Genomic DNA, 19,059 nt, shown 5'->3' on the forward strand with positions numbered 1-19,059 from the left:
ACATCACCTGCTGTTTGTAATTCCCTTACTCCATACCTGAACAGAGGAAGACAAACGGCACACCTCTGCTTCTGGAAACAACACTCTGTGGCCAGCACTGTAGTGATCAAGATTGAGAGTGGGAGGGGACGAAACAAGTGGCATCATCATGTATTTGAGTTTCTACTGATGCACAGTTATACAGTGTATGCGAGGAAACATTTACAAATATAGCAGAGTAGTTGGCACAGACTTACCGAATCCCACAACAGACATGACAAAAACACACACACACACATACATTTAAACAGTGGCTTAATGATGGATCCAGTTGAGAATCTCATCTGGAATTTATACACCTTCAGAATGAATGTTTGTAAGAACTCTAATTACATATTGCCTGTTTCGCTGTACCATACAAAGCAATTTCATCAACCTTGCTGGGCATATAAATTGTAAATTTTGTAACTGTCAACATAAAAATTTAGATGTGGAACATCTAGGTAGGTAGGTAGGTAGGTAGGTGGTTAGTGTTTAACGTCCCGTCGACAACGAGGTCATTAGAGATGAAGCGCAAGCTCAGGTTAGGGAAGGATTGGGAAGGAAATCGGCCGTGCCCTTTCAAAGGAACCATCCCGGCATTTGCCTGAAACAATTTAGGGAATGGAACATCTAAATTCCACTTTAGCATCAGAAACTAATCTTGACCTGTGGTGTATTGATGAATATACATTACGAAAATGCTGTTTGGAAAAAAAATTCATCTATGCCGTTTCTTTCAATTTCATCTGAATACCAGTTTTTTTTAACCTTGCACAAAAATGTGGTAGTTCTAATGAAAATGGCAAGCTAATATTCAGTATGCCTTATGTATGATAACTTTATTGCTTGTTGCACATCTGAGAAGGATTAAGGACGACCTATGTAATTGCAAGCAAGTATAACACGTGTTAACACTGCTAGCAAATTTTAAATGTGGATAAAATAAATTTATCACAATCAGTCACATCAAGTTTTAACAGTTGAGGAAACCAGGTACTGGCATCACTAACTCCTTCCAGGAAAACTATGCAGAGAAAACGAACACTACTGAAAACGTTTCAGTCTAACCGCAGCACTTGTATGATAGATACATTAAAAAAAAAAAAAAAAAAAAGAGAGAGAGCTCTAATAAAGTCTAGAGACACACAGCCTAAGGTCAATCTCACTGATGCGATACGATACACAATGAGACTCGCATATCATGCAGTTGCAACTATCATCAGTTGAACACACAGAAACGTAGTTGAAGAGACCTAACTTGTTCCTACTGGAATGACAACACCAATACAATTTTCTTGCCGAATCACCAGGTGAAACAGACTGCTGGTTGCTCTACACAACCACATACATATACACGGGGCAGGAAATGCGAAGTCATCCGATGCATGTAAAAAAAAAATTGTTTCATGTAGGTGAAGCAATGCTACATCCACCTCTAGATCATCAGTGAAACTAACTTTTCACACAAAAAATTAAAAACCAGTTTTGGGATTCACACGTGCTCTCTGCTATGTAATCTCATTTAATTTTAAGGAAACTATTCGGAAATAATGTACAGTATAGTCTGATAGCACAGTTTGATAATTAACTAGTTTTCTTTGCTATTTACCATACTTATTGCATACTTTGAAAGTAAATAAAACACAGCACATATTTTGAAAAGTCTGCAATAAAAAATAGCCAATGGCCAGTTTTTGTTAGGTGTATTTTAGGTGTCTTAATGTTGGGTACCAATTTCAGCTTAACCCTCTAAGGACGGCCATACTATTTTCCAGTCTCAAGTAAATGTGTGATATTTGGAAGTTATCTGCAATGAGGCTGACAGCGATGTGCCACACGCAAGGCTTTGCTGCCTGCTGTGTTGCCTTGCCTGTCATTTATCACTCCTGTAGGAGTGCAAATGTTGCACAATTACCATTACAAAGACTCCATTTAAAGTTGTCACATGTTGCCTCAGTGAGAACTGCAAGTAACAGTTGGCACATTCATCTGCATATGCATCATTTGGTTACAGTATTATAGAAGGACAATGGGTCAGCACACTGCCTCTCCTAGCTGTTAACTTTCTAGACCTTAATGCCACTACTCATTTAAGTACTACCTACTCATGTGCTGAGTGCATTGTATTCCAGTCCTCCCAGCAAGGGAAATTTTAGATATTGAACCTAGGTCCTCCAGATGGCACTCGAAGATGCCAACTTCTCACTTACTGAGACAGGTGTTTGAGAGTAGACTGGCCAATAAAATCTCATCTTATGCTTCTTAGGTAGCCTTACGATGGTACTGATTACCTTTTGCACTGTGCAAGTCTAATTGTTTGTAGACTTTGTAGTGTTGATGGAGCCAGTATACCAACAATTGTATACTTTCATACCATCACTTAAGCACACTTAAATCTAACAGAAGTGGTACTTTCAGGTTACACAAAATAAGTTTTGCTAAGGCCACTAACCCTTCATCCTTCTTCCAATAACAGACAGTTTACAGTTGATACCCATAATTTTGGTACTACATTATGCAACCAATGGGGAAGGTGCATATAATGCCACTAACTAATCTGGGACTCATACTTCAACCACCAGAATTATGAAATGCCTACTGAATGTCACTTACACTCGCCTGATACTGGTACTTTCCATTACACTATATGCTGCCTTCTCACTATTTTTTGTCAATTAAAAAGATGCGAGACTATGAGCAACTCCTTCAATGAATACTCGCATATTAACGAACATAACAATGCTTCACAATTGTGTCAGAATTGGTTACCATGTATGAGGGGGACCTCTCCAGCTACCAGATCTGTGGGGATAGTGGCTTCAATGACAGTACCTCACATTATTTAATCTGCAAACACATAGAATTAAAAACTTTCAGATGATTCTGATTCCATAGCAGTATGCTAATCAGATGCTGATAAGCCATAAATACAACTCTTGAGGAAAAAACAGAACAGCACATTGTGTATCCAATTTTTATGTAAGGAAAACAAATACGTATTGGGGAAAAAATTTCTCCAACAGTTTAAAATGCTCCGATTATCGTAGCATTTTCTTTCCCATAGTTGTTTTTAACAGAAAACCTGTACACTGTTGCTTCATATACTATTCTGTCTGCATGATTGTTTATTAAAGTATCAAATGAAAATTTGAAGCAACAAAGTCAAGAAGTTCTTGAAATTATTGCTGCCATCTCTTTCCTAAATCAACAGATGGTATTACAGAAGGCATATGAAAACATGCACCTTCATATGCAACTCTTTCAAAATTTCAAAGCAATTGGTGAAGAACTTTTGGAGATTACGATTTTGAATGTATACACATTTACTTTATGATTTATATCTAAAAACAAAGATGATGTGACTTACCGAACGAAAGTGCTGGCAGGTCGATAGACACACAAACAAACACAAACATACACACGAAATTCAAGCTTTCGCAACAAACGGTTGCTCATCAGGAAAGAGGGAAGGAGAGGGAAAGACGAAAGGATGTGGGTTTTAAGGGAGAGGGTAACGAGTCATTCCAATCCCGGGAGTGGAAAGACTTACCTTAGGGGGAAAAAAGGACAGGTATACACTCGCACACACACACATATCCATCTGCACATACACAGACAAGCAGACATTTGTAAAGGCAAAGAGTTTGAGCGAGGAAATATCACTGATGCTACAGCTTCTACTAGGCTTCATTTTGCAAAATTAAGAACTGAAACAGGAGCCAAGCATGGGTATGTCCTGCCTCCGAATCAGCAGCCTTAGAGTTAAGTTTTGAGATCTTTTAAACTATGCACGTAAGTAGTAACTGTGTTCATCGAATGCATCTCAACCACAATCGTTTTACTGCCACTACGAAACGGATTGATACAACTATATAAAAATCGTAGATAAATCAACTTTATGGACAGAAGAACCTCTAATATTCATCTCCAATATGGCAACAATTTTAAAAAGGGTTCTCCAGTGAGCAAGGGGGGGGGGGGGGGAGGAGGTGTATAGTTGGAATTACTAGGAGTGCTATAAAAACAAGTCATTCAGAGAGCAGGCTGGAGTGGTAGACAATTACAAGCAACGAATATGAAGTGGAGACTCTTGGTATACAATCAGGTGCATGGATGGAAGAAGAACAAAGGAAGTTCCAGTATTAAGATTCCAAAGCACTGAGAATCCTCTGATGAAAGATGGGTACATAATGCTAGAAAAGATGCAGTATCTACAGGATGCATATAGCATAATGTATGAATAAATCTTGAGTTGCCTTTTTCAGTGAATTGGAAACAGCCTAATATGAAATGCATCAGTTCTGCAACATTTTCAAAGCCAAATGCTGTTGCTTTCACTTCCATTAGAAAATGACCCAATTCCATACAAGGAGTTCCACATTTGGGCCCATTCATTTCAGTACCTTAATGTGGAGGTGACACCCAAGCTCTTAGTAGTGGTGTTCAGGAGAAGCAGTACAACAGGAAGGCTACACTTGTTGGGGCAAGTGTTGGGGCAAGAACACTTCATGATCATTTTGGATAGTGCAATACAGTACTGTACAGACTGTCGGGTTGCTCTTCCTTCCGTCTTTTAAATAAACTTACGGAAGCATTGAACACTTATTAAGGCACAAAGGACTCCAATAGCCATCTTGGGGCTCAAAGTAGTTGCTTAACCAGATTCTCTTTTTCCCAGGAAAGGATGAGACCCATAGTTACAAAATTCCAAAGAAAGCATGTGAATGGATGAGAGATTTGCCCATGTACTGAATGTTTCATTCAATGGAGCACACACCAGAAAGATATGCTTTATTGGCCAATGTTGCTCTATGGCAACACCAAAATTCAGTTTTTTGCACCAATTTTTAAATTTTGTTCTTGGGTAGACAAAGATGCTTACATGCAATGTTTAAACTCTTCATTCAAGAATGTTTCTCCTCCTCCCACCCCCTCTTTTCTGTAAAGTTCCTTGGCTGACAGCGTGCTATGTTATGTGAGCATCTGTCATCAGTGTAGCACTTTCTTTTGACTTTGTGGCACTATTTTACATTGTGCAATGAAAAATGCTTATAAATGGAGAAGATATCTTCGAAGTGAATTATTTCACCATCTGCCAGCCACTTAAGTGTGAACTAGAGTAGTTATGTCTACGTATGAGTATCATCATAGTGAATTTTTTACCTGATGGTTGTACGTTTGAGGTTTAAGGGACCAAACAGCGAGGTCATCAGTCCCTTGTTTCAAATATACTCCATTCTGCTAACGGGACATCGCGGAAAAGTCAGAACAATAAAACGGAAAAAGGGAAAAACGTAAAAGGGCAGTCACGTTGTCATTGGTAAAAACAAATGAGGGAAGTCGGCAAGAGAACGAACCCAACACTATGCTGAAGCAGCATAGGCAAGACCACCTGTGACTTAAAAGGTACAACTGCTATAATGCAGAAAATACGTATGGGAATAGAAAGACTAACCAAGCCTTAAAAAAAAAAAAAAAAAAGGGTAAAAACAGTAAAAGGGGAAGAAAAGAGGATTCCGGTCAGGGAGGTGAATCGGGAATCTCTGAACACTGCCTACAGTGGGAGACACCCAAACACTCACCGCCCTGCCCCAACACCAGAGAGATTAAAAACCTTAAAACTGAGAATAAAAACCACTCTCCCGGAGGAAACCGAGAACCAGAGAGACCATCCGGGAATCGTCAGCCAACATCAAAGGTAAAGTGTGGGGGAGTCTGTACTTAGCACGCAGAGCCAAAAGAAGGGGGCATTCAACCAAAATGTGGGCCACTGACTGGAAGGCTCCACAACCACATAGCGGGGGTGGCTCATCACGCAAAAGAAAACCATGGGTCAGCCTGGTATGGCCAATGCGGAGACGACACAATGTGGTCGAGTCCTTTCGGGAGAGGCGAAAGGAAGAACGCCATGGGCCTGGTGTCACCGTAATTGCACGAAGTTTATTAGACAGTGGAGTAGCCTCCCAAGAATTGGCCCATGACTGTGAGAAGTGGGATTTGATGTGAAGCCGTAAATCCGCTGCAGGAGGGGTTACAGAAAACGGGGGGTAAGTAACTGCTCCCCCAGCCAAACGATCAGCGAGCTCATTTCCTGGGATACCCACATGGCCAGGGACCCATAGGAAGTCAATGGAACAAGCAGCACGGTGAATATCAGCGAGATGGTCATGGATGGCAAAGACCAAGGGATGGCGCGAAAAACACCAGTCAATAGCAAGAAGGCCACTCATCGAGTCCGTACATAACAAAACGCGGTTGTGTGGGGATTGTTTAATAAAGGTAAGGGCCCGGGAAATTGCCATCAATTCCGCAGTAAACACCCCACATGTAGGTGGCAGCAGATGATTTTCCATTCCAACAGAGGACGTGAAGGCATACCCAACATGATCAGCAGATTTAGAGCCATCAGTGTAAAAAACAACAGCATCCCGAAACTCCCATAAAATTTGGCGGAAAAAGGAACGGAACACCACCGGGGGGATGGAATCTTTCGGACCGTGGCGGAGATCCATCCGAATTCGAGGCCGAGGAACTAACCAAGGAGGGGTGGAGGGGAGGGAGCGAGGAAGACAGGACAAAGAAGGAAGCTGAAAATCACGGTAAAGAGACGCAAGGCGCAGCCCAACCGGTAAACCCGCCCGAGGGCGGGAGTCGGGTGGGCGACGTCCATGGTTTGGGAACAGGATAGAATAGGAAGGATGAGTGGGAGAAGAACTGATGGTTGTTAAGAATGAAGTGCAATAAAATTTTGCCTGTAGGAAATAACGGATGTTGTGAACACCTATGTTTCTAGTACTTTACTGAATTACAGTGAACTGTCTGTCCAGATTGAAATACTGCCCTTAGACAATGAGGAAATACTCCAGATGCAGGGTCGTAGCAGTTTGACTACAAAAAGGACAATTCTGTGATCATAATTATGTAGTGGGCAAAACATTGAGTGTATACAAGCTCTTTTTGCTGTATTCATCTTCTTACAACTGTAGAGTGATGGAATACATAGAAGGAGAAAAAGAAGTTCCTTGCCCCAATAATGTAGAGCAATACAATAAGTGCATTGTGGGAGAGTGGATAGTATCTGGCAGAAATGCTTATTGAACTGTACAGTGTATCACTGAACTGAAATTTTCTATTTGGTTTCTCTATATATATTTCTGCATTGTGTACGTGTAGCTCTTATCAATGCGGCAGCGACGGGGGGGGGGAATGGCATTGAACTGCTTCAAAGGGGATACTGCAAATAGATTGATGTCTTCTGTGAAGAAGAAACTTGGCATGCCATCAATGGATGCACATGTGATCCAGATGAACACTTTTGCTCCTATGCCAGCTAATGATGTGCAGTACCACAGTTTTGGCAACTCTGCAGAAAATGGTTCGAAGGACAGACTTAGGCCTTGCCCTCACAACAGATATTTTGACTGTAAAGCGTGGAAGTGTTCTGTGCTTTGAACCAAAGAGAAACTGTTTTGACAGTCAACATGAAATGTTGCAAAAATGCAACAAATTTTTCAGATACTGGAACATGACTTCAGTATATTTCATATTGAAGTTACTATGCACCTTTTTACAGGCAATATACTGAATTTTGCAAGGAGGGGGAAAAATACATGTTAAGAAAGCCCAAACCGAAGTAAAATTGCTCACACAACCATACTCATTTAAATTAACAAAATAGTTTTCTTTATAATATTGTGTGCACTCCTAACAAACAGTTAATGTTGGTAAACCTTTATACAACCATCATGAATCAGTACTGAGAATGTAACACACCAGTTCTCAAACATGTGGTACATTTACCATAATGTGTTTCAGGACTGGCGTATCCCGTTATTAATGCGAGATGTGTACACCAGGGTCAGTCTGATCCTGGAGTTAGTTTGTTACTTTACACGACACATGCACCACCACAAAAACAGCTTGCAGTTTTGACACACTATTGTTTCAATTGGCAAATATTTTTTGAAGTGTCACTGTTCCCCTTAAGTAAAAAATTGTGTAACTTCTCTCACTGAAAATAGAGCACATTTATGTGAAAATGGCATGTAGAAATGACCTTTTACTAGTGGAAGACACTATACGGGAAGCACTGTTAAGAAAACTGTCATGAAAGTGACTTTCCTGATGAAAGTGATTCTGAAGCTAACACTCCTGTAGCAGTTGTAGACACTGATCAGTCTGCTGAATTTTCAAAGAGCAGTGAAGAAATACAGTCATCCATGGTAAGAATGGTCATTGTTGGACCATAGCTGTTCCTAACAGAAGAGGCCGACTAATTACTGATGACACTGTAGTCCATATTCCAGGAGTACAGAAATGATGTGTGGATTTCTGAATAACTGAGGACACACAAAGAATATTTGTATAATATGTGGACTTCATTAAATGAATATCATCATCATCATCATCATCATAATATAATTACACAGAAAATGAAGTCAAAAATCAAGTCCCTTTGAAGTTTCATCACTGAAAACATTTCATGACAGTTTTTATGTTAAGTCTCAGATTTTGGGTACATTAAACCCACTACTGATTCAAGAAGTTAGACGATGTGAAATGAATGTGCTTAGTATTTCAGACTTCAATTTCATAATGAAAGATTCTATACTCAGGTATTTTCTACTGGATGCAACTGTCACTTCTGTTTGTTTTGTTTTAGGGTACAAAACAACTAGGGTCATAAATGCCCACACCAGAACTGTAGAACACTAAGACAATAAGAGGAGTTAAAAAGACTACATTTTAATCTCAACCAACAGAAAAGACAGTTAAAAACAGGGCCGTGGAGAAAGGTCTATACAATACGCCATAGCAAAACGGAGGTCAGAAGCTAATAACAGGGTGTTTATATGGGCAAAGAAAAAGTTTCCGGATTTTTCCTACATATCCCAGTTTAAAAATACACTTTTTCCAGGGCTACAATATACTTTGTGTGTGTGAAATGCTAGTATACTTTCCCTAGGGACTGGTAAACTTGTCAGTTCTTTGAATGATTAACATTTCACACACCAGCATAGAAAAACTAAATCCAGGAAGAAGGGGGAGAGGGGGGTGGGCCTCCCTGAAGTGCAGCAACTTTTACACTACACATTTTTGTATTACAGTACACAGCATATTTTCGTACTATGACAGTATAAATTTAAATCCCACCAAACACAGCACGTTAATTTTATGAAGCATTGAAATAGGGATTTCTATGTCCTTTTGCAAGACCGTCACAGCTCATGTCACATGATCAAGCCAGCTGATGACAGCAGATGTTCAGAGCCAATAGGAATATCACTTAAGTAGCAGGAACAGACAAAACAGAAAATTTAATGGTTTAAATTAATACAGAGTGTAGCTACACGGAAAGCTAAGTTTTAAATGATAGTCGAACTCTAGGTGATTGAAGAAATTCTCAAACAGTAGCATAATTCATCTTGCTTTTAGGTAACACTTTGAAAGTAACACTTTACAATATTTTACCCAAAACCTGTTAGAAATTCGTATGTTTCAGCAGTTGCCAGAGCGCGCCAGAAAACAGACATTACTGCACGTGCGGAGCTAGGACAATGTAGGAAATCCCTACGTGTGTATGTATAAAGCTAAGAGATTTCACATTATGCCTCAAAAGAAACAGGACATCAGAATTCCATAAACCATACTAAAATGCAGAAGTCGACTTGAAGCGCACATTCATATGTCCAGATTCACAATATAGTAGGCCCCAAGCTGACATTAAGCTTTTTAGTGTGGTTATAGAGATGTAAATATTTTGGAGTTCCAGTTCTGTACTGTCTTGTGTTTGGTTCTTTACAATGGCATAATGCCATACATGCCAGAAGATGAAAACATGCACTTGAAATTCACTAAACATTTGGAAGTAGTCAATACTGTGGACTAAAACACTTCGTTTCAAATAAATTGATTTCCTCTGCTGGAACAACTAATAAAAGCCAAATTTCCTTAGAAGACCAACAAAATAACTTCATTGTTCTGCAACGCGATTAATGCTTGACTACCAAAAACGTGGAAACAAAATAAACCAGAAAACAAGCTAATAAAATATTTTAGCCCTTCGTAATCACACGAATGTATCAATTCACTTGATAGCTCCCAGCCACAGAAATCCGTTTTGTTTTCCTTTGACATTGGAGCTGTAAACAAAGAGGAAACAGCAGAATCACTAAAGGTAAACATCGGTCATGAGGTGACTACCCCAACCCCAAACAACAGACTGCTCTGTGCATGCTCAAATCTGACAGCTTGGCACGACAAAATTTTTTCCTGTCGGCATTCGGCTGCTACTGCTGATACAGCTAACAGCCACACTTCAAGAAGACAGAAGTGGGAGCTTATGTGACGTAACTGCACATGTGTGTGAACTTGCTGGCAACTGCTCAAATGAACCTTATGTACATAGTTGTGATGTCACGCTCATCGGAAGCAGTTTGTTGTTACGAAAGATTACATAGCCTGTGACACAGTTAGCTGTTGGCAGACACTTGTGTATGAACAGTGTTTTGTTGTTGTAAATTGTGCATTTCCTTTGCACCTCAAGGTTTTTTCCTCTCTCATTAATGTTTTATTGATGCAGTAGTGGCATACAGTAATAGTCGTTAGAGTATCAGACAATCAAAATTACTAAATTTAAATTCCGGGCATTTCAAAAATTCCCAGGTTTTTCCGAGATGTCCCAGGGCATATACACCCTGAAAAATTAAATGGCCTTCGCCATATTGCTACAACGAATAAAAAGTAAAACAAGGTTGATAGATCGCACACTGTTCACTAAAACGACCAATCACTCAGACGGCAAACACAAATGAGAACGGAAGTGGTTAAAAAAAGGGCATTCCATCAGGAAATAGCCGACCTCCAAAGGTTGAACAAAATAAGCACAAATTAGTGGAGGAGCAGCTCTTAAATGGCGATGGCTAAGATGACAGTGCCCGATACACAACCTACCTAAAATGATCTCACAGCGAGAGGGCAGAAGAGGAGGTCGCCCAAGTCACAGGGAGAGGCTTAACCTGGAGCTTGTTCCCACGAAGGGAGGACCAGTGGTGATGTCTAAGTGACACCACCTGCTGACAGACAGCAACACAGATCGGATTAAATGTAGGCTGAGCACTAGGACTGCAGTCTTGGCAGCAGTGTTGGTGGCCTCGTTTCCTATTGGACTGACATGACCAGGAACCAACATAAGCATCACAATGGCTCCATCAAGAGTGAGAAAGCGACAGCTTTCCTGGACCCGTTGCGTTAAGAGATGGGTGGTGCACAGCACACAGAGACTTAGAATGACACAGAATCGAAGCAGATAATGCAATTGAAAAGCCTGTGTCGCTGGATGTACTACGTGGCCTGACAGGGCCAAAAGCTCTGCTGAAAATACTGAACAGTGTTCCAGTAGCTGATACCAAAAGACATCAGTGCCAATGACGAAGGCACACTGAACACCATGGTCAGTCTGGGAGCCATCAGTGGACAAAGATACTCGCGAAGTTCCATGTGAAGGTCATGAAACTGAAGGCAATAGAGTGAGGCTGGAGTGGTGTCCTTTGGAAGCAAATGAAGGCCATGTGAAGCCAAGGTGAGGAAGGGTTTACACTCCCCGGGAAAAGTGCAGGTAACGTGAAGTTAAGCTGCCAGAGCAAATAGGTAACAGAAGAGGGACGTGCCCCATACTGGTGAGCAAATGAGTCATCGAAGGAGGTGGCATAGGATGGGTGGCACGAACGGCATGCGTATCTACTGAAAGTCACAGCAGTACGACAGCAGTTCTCAGCAGCTTCTGCATAGACACTCCACCGGGCTAGTGTGAAAGGCGCCAGTGGCCGAAAAGATACCACGGAGGTATATAGTATTGCAGCAGCATAAGAGCAACGGACGTGGACATGCGTAAATTAAACATTCAGTTTCAAACAGACAAGGGACCAGAACAAACTGAGGAGGGTGGTTCGATCTTGTCCCTCGAAAGTACCACTTATCACAGTAAGTTGATGGCTGCTTCTCGAGGAGGCCGTTGAGAAAAATGGTCCAGTAAGGCACCTTTAACATTTACATATTTTATGCTGACGCGTTCCTCTCCAAGCACAAAAGGATATCAAGCTTCCTCCAAAATTGACGGCAACCATTTCTTTAGACCTTACTTTAATATTTTTCCCATTTGCCCCACGTACTTCATTTCACAATCCTGATACTATTTTGAACTCCTGCCGTTCCTGTACAGTTCACTGCCTTTATCATTCAACCTCTGCGCCAGTTTGTTAATATTTAATGCCATTTTTACACCCTTTGTTGTTAAATGAACTCAACTTCTAGGAGATGGTTCCCAACAAAACTAGAACATCTGTATAAATATAGAATCATGCCATATTGAGAAATCATATCCAGGTGACGAAGGTAAATTAAGGGCCTAAAACTGCACCAGAAACAGCTGACAAACTGAAACAGAGGCTTAAGCTTGAGATTAGCACAGGAGAGAACTGGATGGAGGATGCTGGAGTGAATGAAATGAAATGCCAGAACTGTTCAATATTTGGGGCGAAAGGAAAGAAATTTTGAAGTAATGTTGATAGCATTATAATGAACAGAATGGCTCATTAGCAGAAATGAAGCACTGCAAGAATGAGCAGTATGAAGGTATACCACTTTTTGGACGACACAGGGTGGTTGCTGTGAAATTTAGAGGGAGCTGAGATTTTCGTTGCACTTAAAACAGTGTAATGTATCAGCATGTTAAATGAGATGATGTGTGTAAGGGGCATTTCTGGGACCACTTCAGTAGTGTCCTCAAGAAATAGCCAACAATTTACTCAAACTAGTGGCATTAAGTTAAATATTTTCTGTTGGGGCATTCTACACGGGTGCACACATTTTAACATATGTGTAGTATTGGTTTTTAGAATTTGTTAGGACATGACATTTAACATTCAACAGTTTTACAATGGACAGTAGCATCATATGGGCCTGTGATGCAAGTGTTATAGCATAGTTCTATCTTTGGTAGGCCTTTAGTTTAAAACTGAGACTTGTGGGAGTAAAGTGTGCCAACATGAGATGTTTGAGGAAGAATTATGTTCTCTGCTGGCTTTTTACTTTTGGCAAGTGTAAGGAGATGTAAGCTTTAGGAGGAGGAGGAGGAGGAGGAGGAGGAGGAGGAGGAGGAGGAGGGAGGGGGGGGGGGGGAGGACATCACACTGGCTGACTGAGCAGGAGAGGCAACACAGGACATTTTAATTTCCACTGTCTATACATTTACAAATAAATTCATGAAACTTTCGTCAGCATGACCAGGGAGGATTCAGGATTCACACTCACAGGAGTGAAAGTTCAAAAGCTTAATACACATTTTTTTTTACATATGAAATTTCATCATTTATCACTTACCACTGGCTGCATTTGTTGCTATAGGTACAGTTTTCTTCATAAGTGACAGATTCCTCAATGAATTCTGCGCAGCATACAAACCATACTTACTTGTGTATTGAACTCTAGAATTTATTTACTTTGAGGAAAAAAACAATGAAAGAGCCATTACATTTTAAACTTCATATTTAGGAAAACAATCAAAGTTTATAATTAATTTACCACAGTTTTTAATAGATCTGAAAAATTCTGAAGTTTCGTGCACCTGATAAGTATCGTTCATATGCTGTGCAAAATTCGTTGAAGAATTTCTTACTTATGAAGAAAAATGTACCTACAGAAACAAATTCAGCCAATAGTAAGTGAAGAAACAAAACCAGATGTAAAAAAAATTATTTTGTAATGTTTTTGAACTTCCACTGTTGAGTGTGAATCCTGAATCCTTCCTGGTCATGCTGACAAAGTTTTTTGAGTTTATTTGTGAAAGTAGAGACAGTGGAAATTAAAATTTCCTGTGACATCTCTCCTCCTCCAAATCCACCTAATTGATGTCCTATCCCCCTTAATGTGTGTTATATTAGAAGACTGTACAAATATTTATATAGTTGTCTGTCACTGCTGTGTGTTGATTTCACATCCCAGTCCTAAAGAATGTTGTAAATATTCCATGTCTGGAAACTAGTGCCTAACTTTCTCAGCACTGCTGAACTGACAATATCTAATACAGAATTACATGGGCATCTGGTGCTCATTTTACGTCAAATGTCTGCCAACTTAACCATTGAACAACTCGTTTGCGAAACAGGTACTATCCAATATTAACAACAAATATACACTGAGTGATAAGCAAAATTAGAATGAGAGCAAAGTTTTCATTTTCTCTGTCCAATTGTGTTGTTGTACTTTTACAGCACAGATCAATGACATGCAGCTATTAATAAACCAAATAATTAGTTTTCTGTGCTACTACCACCTCAACATCAGCATACAACTTCCTGAACATTTAATGTACAATGATCATTTCTGAACTGTCACTTATCAGATATTTCATCTGAAGTATAAAAATCTCTTCATTTCAGAAGCATCTCTCTGGTACAGCTGTTGACATATTTAGGCATGTGGACTTTAAACTGAAACAGATGACATCATCAGGTCTCATCAATAGGGCTACGTAAACAGTTTCAACAATCTTTCAATCTGTCCAAGGTGGAAAGGCCTAGGAGGCTGACTTCTGTCAATCACTTTCTACCAAAATTAATCTTTTAAATATAAGAAGGGGGCGAGGGCACATACTACAGTAACTTTTCTTTCCTCTCAGTTGATAAATAATAGCCATTAGCAACTGCTTAACCGAAGTTTTTAAATCTATTATTTGTATGAAATAATATTCTTATAATAAACAATTTGGAACAGTACTTTAAAATTTATGATTTTCATAACTTACTAAATTAAATTTCATGTTAAGTTAGAAAAGAATTCCTCAAAATTTTATGAAATCCCTAATACCTAATCTTTCAATGTAAAATTTAATTCCATGAAAATTCCAGGTTTTCCTTGCCACCCTGAATATTCCTTGCATGTGAGGGTCACTGGAAGTTGTGAAGTAGTTTCATTTCCACTGTCACATTTTCCAGACACCATTAACAATCTAAATACTTAAAGTTTCAACAATGATCAGTTATTATAAAGAGGTGGTGGTGTCTCTGTATATCACTCATAGTCCTCATGGTATTGCATTCCTTTTCATTACTAAATTTTTATTTTGCAGTACAAGACAGCACCTCAGGATCTTGAGTGATTGTTGTAATTGAAGGAGAAAAATCCCAGAATGTATACTAAGATCTTAATGGGTCACAGAAACACTATCCAAAGAGTAAGTAACAATTTATATATAATCATGATGCAGGATCAGTTCAGGTCTGGAAGTGAGAGCACAGTGCTTTTTGGTCAGTGAAGCCTCACCTCAGTACATAATAGAATTAAATGAAAATATGATGTACAGCCTGTCGTGTGGGAGATTACTGCAGTGTTAATTTAACTGACTAAATTGCACTTAAAACAATCATTACAATTTTTCTGGCGCCATTATGTGAAGACATCAGCACTGAAAGCTGCCCTTCTAAAGATTGACCACCAGAAAATTTACACCTGCAAGAGAACACCCCCCCCCCCTCTCTCTCTCTCTCTCTCTCTCTCTCTCTCTCTCTCTCTCTCTCTCTCTCAGCAGTATAAACTTTCTCCCCCCTGACAGCAGACCAGCTCTGCAGCATAATCTATCAAAAGACAATCCCTATTAGTGTGACATTTTTACAGCTTTTCACCAACACAGTATTATTTCAAAAACCTACAGGGTCAGTACCTACTGGCACCAAACATACGATAACTAACAACTCTTGACAATCCGTTTAGTTACTAACAACTGACGTCTTACTACAAAGTCATTTAGTTTTATCTCTAAAATCAAATGTCTTAACCCACACATATCTACTGTACCCCATATTAAATCTGGTATTAGAGCAATTACTTACAAACATTATTTGTTAGTGGCAAGATAACATGTTACCTCATGCCCTGCTGAGTTGTCCCAATTTTTATTCCAATATACAGTTAAAAATTATTCTCAACAGTAAATTCAATGCAAATTTTATACTATCAGTGGCTATAGCAGTGGAGGAACACCCCCTTCAACTTGACAAGGAAGACATTTCAAAACTTTCCATGGGTGCTGAGACAGTTAAATTACCTACACTCCAAAAGGATTTATTGCAACAGTAAGTACCACAAGAATATTAAACATTCATTTTTCTGTCAATTCTGATACAAATCTAAATTCTGCCCATAAATCTGATGTGTCACAATTGCAGAATTTTCAATAACCATGTGAGAAACACTTGTTCCAATAATAAAATCTTTGGGGGGACAAACATTGCGATCAGTATCTCCTTCCCTTTAAAGCTATAGCTGTTATGAATTCAAAATGGCATTGATACTTACAAAGCAGCAAGTTCTTCCAACTTCTCATACTATTGCAAAAAAGAAGTACAGTATGAACTTTGTGACCACTAAATTCTTAAAATTAGGGGCCTCATGAGTAAAAGCAGTAGAAGTAATTTATATGATTGAACTGTCACATATAATGAAAACTTATTGACAAATTACTGTCTTAGTATCTATAGTTCTTTAAAAAAAGAATTCATAGGAATACATCAGCAAAGTATGGCCAGTGTCAATTATTAATTAGTTATCTTTAAACAATTATATCTGACCATACAAAACTGTTGAATTCCTAACATGAGTCCCAAGCAGCTGTTTCAATGCTGTTACGTAGATCCTAAAAACACTACACTGCAAGTACAACATTTGGCCCCTAATTATCAACATTTCAGTTCTACTTTCAAGGCATAGCATCCTGGAAACAATGAAACATTAAACAATACCTTAAAAGAGAACACACGCTGAAATTTGTGATTTTACAAAATCTTGAAAACATCAACAAAATACAACCGACTTTCTGAAAGTTTCATTATGCAATTATCCAGTTACTTTAACTTGTCCACTTGCATGCAGCATTTTTATTTAAGATACTACGTAAGTGTATGTGTGGGCCTATTGTACTCGCAATGTTGTTTTTAGATTTATATATAAAGCTGCCTGAAATCATGCAAAGAAAAAGGGAGAAGAAATGAAAAGCACAATTACTGGATTGAGAACTTTAGCCATTTACTCTCTGGAAAAGCTCTACAAAGGACAGTACGAACTTCAGTACAATACAAATTAAAAAAGTTCCAATTAAAATTAAAAAACAAAACAATGTGCGTAAAAGTGAAACTGCCAGTTAGCAAATACATTACGTACATAAAAGCAGATTCAATTAAATCAACGAATTAATGGTTGTACTGTGCATGCAAGTTAAGCACTGCATATGATTTCATAAATAAATTTTATTTCTTACACAGTGGAAAAATCATGTACGCTTCTTTACACTCGTCTGACATGAGGCAATTTTAATTACTGTTCAATAAAAGATTTAAAAATCTTAAATAAACATTAACAATTCTTGTACATATGAAGTAATACTAAAAATAAGGGACAAGTCCAAGTAACCAAATAATTCATAAGACTTTCACTTTTACAAATTACCTAATTATGTACATCAGTCAATCTTGTACGAAAGCACAGTTTCATTTTCGGTGTATTACTTCTACTAAAACGGTAATTTTTTTAGTTTTTCTTTTTTTGTAATAGAAACAATCTCAACCCACAGGCGCTGACTCAAACTCAGGGGACCGAAGAAGCTGCACACTATTGATCTCCAACCACTGACTGTAACTACGTTAACACTACTTACTGCACCTGTAAATGAACTGACTGTTGTACAGCTGTTGATGTGAACTTAATTTCACAGGGGAAGTCAAATTTAAAAAGAAAAAGAACCATATTCCATTTTATACTAGTGGAGAGCCTATAACTGTGTGTGCGCAACAGTCAGTTAATGTCTCTTATACCTTGTCACATTCACCGATTCATTACAGGAATCAAGTTGAGTTCTACAAACTTGTCAGCACTCCAACAAACAGAACACTAACCATGGGGTGTTAGTCAGCGCCTGGGGCCGAACACTGCTCAACCTCACCAGCACATCACAAATTTCAGCGGGCTAGCATGTCACGATGAAGGCCACTCTTTATAGTCAAATGCCTTCCCACCTGGAACAGGGGGGTGGGCGGAGTACGCTCCTGCTGCTGCAGTTGTTCCATCAGCACCATACGTCCTCGCTCCTCCATATGTTGATGTATCCTGCACACATGTTGGACAGCCATAATTATTTTGTTTGCAGTCTCATTTCATAAGCCAGGCAACATATTTATAAACAAATGCCAAGTACTCAACATTCATTAAGCATGAAATCAAAATATTCATAAATAATAATTATTATTATACAATTCCATTATTCTCTCTATTTACTTGCTACTTTTTCACATAGGAATTTAAAATTATTTTGTCATTATAGCTGGAGAAACAGTGGCCATACATCTAAGACTAACGAGGTTCTTGGGCAACATCTGGGATACGTTAGGTAAGACAATGGTTGGAATGTTAACAAGACAAAGATTTCTGTCTTCAGGTAAGTTTTAACTTAAATGCTCTGCAGTCAAAAGTTGACAATTTATAAATGAGTAGTGTGGGTTGGCCAAGAATGGCAAGACTAACAGTTCACTCACAGCATACCAGCATTCACCTCAAATGAAATTACCATCCGATGGAAAATGGCCGACTTCTTATGAATTTAAATTCCATTCCTCGCATATCAAGAGAGAGTGCGATGTTCATCATTACATTAGGTGAAATGATTTGAATCTCTTAATGACTGCAGAAGAAGTCACCTGTCAGTCTCTTGTACATGATTACGGAAGTTAAGAAAATGGTTTTTCACACTATGACACTCTTTGATGATAAAGCAACAGTGGACTATTCACATTAACATTACCATGAAGTAAAGTTGTCCTCAATCCAAAGGTTGGTTTTAACATCATAGTTTTTATTATGCATCGTCCTGTTGTGGTATTCCTTTCTCATCAACCACCCTCCCAACTGACTTCCACAGCCAGTCACAGGGAGACCTACAGTTTAACACAGACTCTGAACTATGGTGGAACTCAGCCATAATGAAACATGAAA

The 19,059-nt window shown here is 39.0% G+C and overlaps 1 protein-coding gene across 3 annotated transcripts in view; it reads right to left on the minus strand.

Annotated features, from left to right (window-relative positions):
• The window catches only part of LOC126198704 (heterogeneous nuclear ribonucleoprotein 27C-like), a 63,587-nt gene that overhangs the window by 8,868 nt on the left and 35,660 nt on the right, over positions 1-19,059 (minus strand). For all 3 annotated transcript variants that reach the window (XM_049935205.1, XM_049935206.1, XM_049935207.1), the window contains one exon: positions 18,087-18,177. In XM_049935205.1, coding sequence (XP_049791162.1) covers positions 18,087-18,177 — 91 coding nt within the window. The remainder of the gene's footprint in view (positions 1-18,086; positions 18,178-19,059) is intronic.

This window comes from Schistocerca nitens, chromosome 8 (assembly GCF_023898315.1).
Source record: "Schistocerca nitens isolate TAMUIC-IGC-003100 chromosome 8, iqSchNite1.1, whole genome shotgun sequence".
NCBI lineage: Eukaryota > Metazoa > Arthropoda > Insecta > Orthoptera > Acrididae > Schistocerca > Schistocerca nitens.